Genomic DNA, 8,098 nt, shown 5'->3' on the forward strand with positions numbered 1-8,098 from the left:
TGAAGATGACACTGTACAAAAGAGACAATTTCTTTTTCTGTTTGTGTTTTTTTTCTTTCTAGAAACAAAACTGTACATGTGGACTTCAAAGTGTGTCTGGTAATGCCTCTTTTTTTTATTTCAGAACACTGCTCTGGCTGTGGTGTTCAGTGGCTGCAACAATATATACGTATGGGACTTTGGACATAATGGTCTCTGTCATATTGAGCTGTTTGTGATAAAAGTTACTCAATAGCAGACCAAGATGTAACCGTTTTCAAATCTTATAAGGACGGGAAGCTTTAAATACTCAGCCCAGAAAACAACACTTGTGTCTGTCCTCTCTTGAAATGGACATTTGTTGGACAGACATGGGAGCCAATGGAATTTGCAACAACACCTTGTTTAAGACTACAACACCACTGGTGTGACACACATATGATGACTTATTCTAACCTACCAGTGTGTACGCTCTTCACAAGTGAAAGGTCACTCATTGTACATAAACATTGGACAACAGCAACAACGCTAACTGCTCTCATTCCATTTTGTCTTACTACCTTTCTTCAGTCTCTCGTTCTTTGTCTTTGATTGGCGAGGTTGAGACCGAAACCCTCTTAAGAGATGCAAAATCTTAGAGCCATGACCTATCGCCGCATTGGCTTGAAAAGCATGCATGTACATGGTCGTGCATATTCGCATCACCACAGTGGGATGCTACCATTTGTATCAAGTTGTAATTCTTGCCCTGTTTTTGGCAAATCACATATGCAGACACACAGAAGCAGAAAAGCAGATCCATATAACTGAGTCCAGTGGCGCTGCCGGACTGTAAATCCTGGGTAAGCACAGTGTGTGGCATGCCGAGATTAAAATTATGGGGGTGCAACTGAAATCGTATGTGTGTATGGGCCCGATATGCAGTATATAGTGTGTGTGTGTTTAGGCTATATTTAGTGTATACTTTAGATGTACACCGATAATAGGCTTAGGAGGGCATAAACATGGCCAAACTGATCCTAAAACAGCTGCAAGGACAGCTTTTTGCTGTTATTTCTTTCTTGTTGTGTGATAGACTGAGCAATAAATATAATATACACGTGACCAACAAGCATCAACTTCTTTTTCACTTTTCAAGCCTTCGAGGTGACATTAACCCACACATGGCTGTCCAAAAGTCCTGTTTTTAGCACTAGTAGATGTTTGCTTTCCATAAGCACATGGTGATGGCTTCTTTAAGCACGAATGTAAGAATCAGCTCAATGGAGAACAATCAAAAGAAAAAGTATGTACGTGCAGATACCAGGATGGTTTTGGATTTACAGGCTGAGAAAAACGGTGTCAAAGTGAAACCAAAGCTTCGCTTTCCCCCATTACACACAAAATAGCTTTTTTTTTGTGGAGAACCTTGCTTAAAGTAGGCATCACATGAAGGAATGAGAGAAGAATGTGACATCTCAACTAAACATCAAACACATCCTCAGAGCTGACGCTTAATGACCACTCACACACATGACAATGTTGAGATGTTGTGCCTCCCTGTCACAGTGATGTTTCGTTTTCGCAACTACAGAGGCGCAAAATCTCAAGCAAAAGAATATCAGATGCAATGGAACTTTTTTGTATGTTAGCAAAACCCCTTTGGTTTGACCGGAGTTGCTTTTTTCTGCATTCTGGCAATCTATAGTCTGTAAGTACTACTTGTTGTTCGAAAGAAAGTGCTCCTATACTTATCAACTGTATACATAAATATTTACTTTTTACTGCACGTTTAATGGGAACTTACTTCACTTACTGAGAAGGAAAAGGAAAAAAAATGTAAAACAAAATGTACAAAAAAAAGTTTTCCCTGTAAACATTGAAATTCACCTTGTTGCTTGCTTTTGTTATACCTAAAGAAACATGTAGTACAACTTAGTACGTCAGTTAAGACCATACCGTTGATCTTTTTTTCATTTTTATTTGTCATAATTGATCAAATTTCATCAATGTCTCTTATATCACCACACAAACCCAAATATTTCATATGTTTCATTTATGTCAACTTTATACCATGAGATTTGCAATTTTGTATCTTCATCTTGTATTTTACTTTGTAATACCATACATTTATTTGTTGAACAGTCAAAAACATGGACAATGTACTACGTTTTACTTTTTTTCTTTATCTGGTGCCACTTTGTATATTTAGAGTGCTTCTGAAAAAAACAAAGAAAACATAAAAAAAAAGAAATACTAGAGTGAATGCAAATATGCAATTGTGCCTTTTTATACCAACTGGTATGATTAAATGTTGGTTTGGAATGGTGCAGCAACAATAACGTTGACATGCTTACTAAAGTAGATGGGGTGGCATTTAAGAATGGACTGAAACACGTTTGCATATCTTAGATGAAATCCCATGATGTCAAAGGCTTCTCGAGGACAACTGGTCAAATGTCAGTGAGCCTGTAGGTCTAATACCCGAATGGCTATTGTTCGCCGGGTTTAATTATCTTGTTGAAATATCCATTCCTAGCATAGTGCATTACCGAATGAGTACAGGTACATTCAAAAGTTGCTTGTTGGTAGTAATTATAATGATATAATGGATTTTTTTGTCGTGTTCCACTCATGTACATGTATGACATCAGAGGTCAAGTAACCTTCTTTGTGCATGAAACAAGCTCTAGGACTGAATATAGAAGCATAGAAAGATACAGTAGAGGTGGGGAAAAAAGAAAAAAAAAGGTGCTTGGAGACATTTTGACTGCTCAGAGTTGAGGGAGCCTAGAGATAAAAATGCTAATGTGACGGTTTACTAGGAGGAGTGGAAGTGGTGGGGGATGGCGGGGGGAGCTGCAGGAGGGAGTAGCTGACAGAACACACACCTCAGCATGTGCCGAGCAACACAACACTCAAATGCCGATTTAGAGTATATGCATATCAGATATCAGTAGGTGATGAAACCCTGTCCTACAAATAAGTGTGATAGGATGTTTGTTATGATACTGCACAGTGATGCTTTGGATTTCTAGATCAGATGGAAACAAAGACTTGTAGTGTGAACCTCAAACATAAAGAGAGGACATGAAATAAAACATATACATCGGCAACTACCCTGAAAAAAGTGTACACTTGTTCATTTCTGAACACTGTTTTTTTTCTGATATTCACTTAGGTAACTGCTACAGATTTTTTGACAGAAAACATGAAGTAGCTGCCATCAAAATGTTTGTATCTTGCCACCCAGAGGTGTGTGTTCAGTCTGTGCTCTCCTTTTTTCCTATAGCCTTCACAGTGTGTAATGAGATTTGTAATATTAACCATTACTATTTGTCCTGCGACTTGGATGTTGATATAGAAATTGAGGAACAAATGTATCATCGTTTAATATGAGTCACTATGCACGCAGCTTAGCTGAACATGGCAAAGTGTATTGAACGCAAGTCCACTTCTATTTATGAGATATTTTACATACTTTAATTTGCTTTTGTACAGGTTTGTGTAAATAAATTGCTTGTCATTTTTGTCTCTGCAGAAATAAAAATATAACATGGTAAAACATGTATATTTGGTTTCATTGTTTGCCATTTGGTTTAAAAAAAAAAAAAATCTTTTCCTTTACGATAGCATTTAATTGGTTAACCCATAATACAATAATGCACTTTTTATTATTACTTATTATCATAAATCAACCGGAGTTTAAAATTCCAACACAAAGAAAGCGGAAGGTGACAAACATCCGGCCGAAATGAAAGACATCCGGCACCTAAACAATCCTGGAAGTGGAACGTTGTGGATATAGACTACTGCCCACCTAATGAGTGTAAGCCCCAAATCAATTTTAGCTCCGTTTTGGTATCAACCAACTCTAGTGAAAAACATAGATTTTAGCATCTACATTTTTCACAAGCTAGCCGCTGACTTTGTCTGCCGTTTGCTAGGCGGGTGGCATACATTCAGTTTATCAGAGATTTTTCCCAAGAATTAGGTGCTAATGTTCTGTAGTTTTGTAATATGAGCAACAGTATCACATAATACATGGTGATTGGATCCAATGATGATGTAAACAATATTGATTAGTGCAGCTTTAATGAACTGTGAACTTCAGGAGACTTCCTGTACACGTTGACTTAAAACGAAAGCTCAAAACAACAAACAAATGGACCTTGTGGTGAGAGTGAATGTAAAAAGGTTTCATTACAAAATGTTTTTTGAGGATTGAATCATCCATGTGTTGTTATGAACAAACAAAAGATAATTTTTATAGTATAAACTGGTGACCAAACCAAATTAAGTCTGTGCATGACATTAATGTGGAATAACACGCTGGCCTTTTCTCCTTCCATGTCAGTTGTATGTGAAAGTATACATACGGTATGCACTTGTTGACATATGTGCATATACTAATATGTTTTCGAATGTGCTATCATGCCTGTATGTCTGGGTGATGTATGAGGCGATTACAGTCTAGGTGATTAAAGATCCATTCCCCACGCTCTGATAAACAGCATGCCTTAGCCTCTCCAGCACCCTCAAAGCACTAATGGTGTCTTAATAGGAAACTACAATGCACTGTCAAATTACATTTCCAAAGTTCAATAATTTAGAGAAAGTTTTCCTCTCAACTGTCCCAGGAATATTGGTGGATGTACAGTAAGAACACGACTGGAGAAAAACTTATTTTTTTCCACGACGCTGGGAAGTTTTGTTTATGTATGATTTCAATCTGATTTCAATTCTAAAGTGTGACCATTTCTTTTCTCCATGTTTGTATTCAAAAGACGCCACTTCCGAGAAATACTGGGTTTGAATCTTGTTGATATGCAAATGGTCTCACACATTTTCTTGTCCTCTCTGAAGCATTTTGAATTGCCTGGCATGAAATAATTAGCGGGTAGTATTCATTTTTCTGTTGGGAGAGGGGCAAATTAAGACAAATTAGAATGAATTTGAATTTAACTAATGTTTAGGCAATGCATACCAATTCATAGAGATTTTTTTTTATGAATAAAACAGTGACGGAATACTATGAATACCATAAATAAGAAAGAGAGCCGTTGTGCGGAAATTACTGGGTGCGTTGATATCTGGAAAGTAGGCGTCAGTCAATAATACAGTTTATGTAAGAATTATTCTTTCTTAAATGGTACATCCATTGTTGGCCTTCATTTACAAAAAAAAAAATATGAATTTGTTGGTAGTATTTGTAAAACAGGTCTTATCAGGTCAGGTTACCATCAGGTTAAAGTGGTTGTGTAGGTGTGAGCGTGAGCTGATTGTATCGCAACAAAGTGCTAGTTCATACACACCAGATACTTTTTCACAGGCAGCAACTAACACCCTGTGGCAGCTATCAGGAGCAATCATAGCTGACATTGACCGGTTATCCACCGTCTCCATGCAAAGTTGCAAGCAGGCTCCCCCTCATAAAAACAAGTCTGACCATGCCATGCACTGACCTCCTCACACAGGTTGAGAATATGAGCCCTAAAAGAAGCGTAGGTGAAGTCTCGATAATAATCGGGCATTCACCTGAATCAAAGGTGCATTCTGCAGTGGTGTCCTGTTCCAACCTGTTCTCACTCCCAACTCGTAAAATACGGACGCTTGGTCAGTGGCTCTGAGTGTCCGATACGACCTAAAAAGCACCTTTCAGCGTATGTCAAACGCACCAAATTTTAAATGGTCACACTGCAGCTGCTCTGTCTACGTTGGTCCCAAAACCCAGTTCAAGGTCCAAGCGCATTACGAGATCTAGATGCTACAAATAGACTTTTGCCTTTACCGGCTTTTAGAAACTGTTATGGACAGAGATCTTTTTTCTATGTGCTCACTAAAGCCTGGAATGACATTCCACAGCACATCAGAATTTTAACGTCAATAAGATTATTTAAATTAACATTTGCTCTCTATTTGTGAGAGGTATACCTGCGACCATTGAGTCAGCTTTATGGCTTTGCCCTGTTGTTCATTCTCCTGGTCTGTGTGTTTGTTACTGTTCTGTCTAGGAGTTTCTGTTGTGTATGTGGTGTTTATGTTCTGCAGAGCAGGAACCTGCTAAAAATCAGTTTTATACTGAGTCAGGCCCGATTGTTTTAATCTTTTCCTGTTTAAAAAATAAAAAATGAAATGAAAAAAATGTATGGAAGACAGAGCAGCAGCGCAACTACGGCGCTGTAAGATGACGTAGTATAAAGAGCGACAACGATAGTGAGTAGTATGAAAGACCAAAATGCCGCGTAAGGAGGTTGGTTGGGGTGGCGGATGGGTCAAACAACACAGGTCTTTTACCCAGGAGAGTTAATATCCCCGTCTTGTCCCGCGTTTCACAGAAACGTACATCTTATAACCCCACCCACGATCTTTTCCTAAACTTAACTGTCCCATTCTTGTACCGTGTCAGTACGTCCCAACCCAGCGTGTCAAAAGTGACGTCAAGAGTCCCGACGCCAAAGGAGACTTTTAGCGTGAATAACAAACACCAAAGGCACATGACCAAGCGTCCGTACTTAACGCGATGGGAGAGTGAGAATGTGTTGCCTGTTCACCCAGCCTATGATGGTAGATAGTGTGGGAGGAGAGGAAGGGGGGCAGCCTCTGTGTGCTACAGGGCAGGAGAGAGATTTCAAAGATACTATTCCCCAAGCTCAAATATGTGAAGCTAATTAATGAAATCATTGATCACTTCTCCAACATCAAACATGAGGTATTCAATTCAATTTAATTTAAATTCCATTCCCGTTTTATGCTCACTGGTGCAAAATAACGACTCAGAATCACATCAGCAAGGGGAATTTGACCATAAACCTTAGAGGAAGCTATTTGATAACCACAATTTATGAGTTTTTTTATTGTCTTTAGATTTTATTTTTCCAGCGCAACCGTGGGAAATGGCATCCGAGGAATAGCAGTTAGGGCTTTGCTAAATTGATTTTTATTTCATATTTATGTTACTGAGGGATTGAGGGCTAACTTTTTTATGTGTTGTGGATGGAACAAATAAACAAGTTCATAAGGAAACTCCTGCAATAACTTTGATTTAATTGTGTACACATAAATTCTATCAGCGTTTCTTTTGCCTGGCCATCACACCCTCGAGGATGATGTCGTTACGGGTAATTTCATTGTTTTCACAGCAGAGATGGACACACATAGAAAATGCAGTCACAGCCTCACCCCGTGATCACACTTGGTCTGCTAAAGTCAGTGTTTTCTGAAGGAAATTCATTAACTTGGGTGAATTTGTTGCAGTTGCTTTGTATTAATTTGGAATATGGTAGACTATTTTTTATTGCCTGAACAATTCTGCCCTACAAAGGCTGAGCAGTAACAAAAGAAGCAGTGACGTTAAGAAAAAGATGTTTAAAAGGTAAACGGTTGTAATGTCTGATTATTTTACCCCAAAAATAATTGGGATTATCTTCATGGAATGGGTTCTCTCAGATTTCCTAGTTAACTAGTTTAAGAACATTAGTTTAATTAGTTTGATCATCATTTACAGTCCATAGCTTATAGGAATATTTTTTTGTTTGTGTTTCTATCTGTATGAGTACTAGGGGTGTCTCAGACTATGAATTTACATAGTCAAATCAGATTTGTCAAGTCTTGCCTATTGTCGACTGATTGTCGAATCTGGTGGGGGGCTGACTACAGTAATGAAATATTCAGCTGTGATAAGGTTGTGTGTAAAGCTCCTTTTGTGTGAAAACATACAACCGATTAGGACACAGACTGGGCAATGGCACACAACTTGCATCTTACTTTGTATCATCTTTTACTATTTTTTTTTATCTATTTAAAAGTGCAACTTAAATCTGTCATGGGAAGGTTGGATTTATTCACGCACTTTCTTTTCAGATTGTTTTATTAACAGCATTAGGCCTATTTGTTGATATTTAGCCTATATCATAATATGCTGTATATTAACTTATTTTAGGTATTTATTGCAGGTAGTTCTATGTAAATGCAGCATTAATCTCAGTATGCTAACCAAACTGGGTAATAATGTAGTTTCATTTCAAAATGAAACATAAAACATTAAAGTGCTCATATTATGGTCATTTTCAGGTTCATAATCGTATTGTACCAGAATGTAAATCTCATTTCATAACACCTCTGCGAAGATTCGACTGTG

At 37.9% G+C, this 8,098-nt stretch overlaps 1 protein-coding gene across 1 annotated transcript in view; it reads left to right on the plus strand.

Annotated features, from left to right (window-relative positions):
• pcdh7b (protocadherin 7b) overlaps window positions 1–1,083 on the plus strand; it is a 106,783-nt gene extending 105,700 nt beyond the window's left edge. Inside the window, exon 4 of the mRNA XM_028564183.1 lies at window positions 125–1,083. Coding sequence (XP_028419984.1) covers window positions 125–218 — 94 coding nt within the window. The 3' untranslated portion in view covers window positions 219–1,083. The remainder of the gene's footprint in view (window positions 1–124) is intronic.
• The last annotated feature ends 7,015 nt before the right edge of the window (window positions 1,084–8,098 follow it).

Source organism: Perca flavescens, chromosome 19 (genome assembly GCF_004354835.1).
Source record: "Perca flavescens isolate YP-PL-M2 chromosome 19, PFLA_1.0, whole genome shotgun sequence".
Taxonomy (NCBI): domain Eukaryota; kingdom Metazoa; phylum Chordata; class Actinopteri; order Perciformes; family Percidae; genus Perca; species Perca flavescens.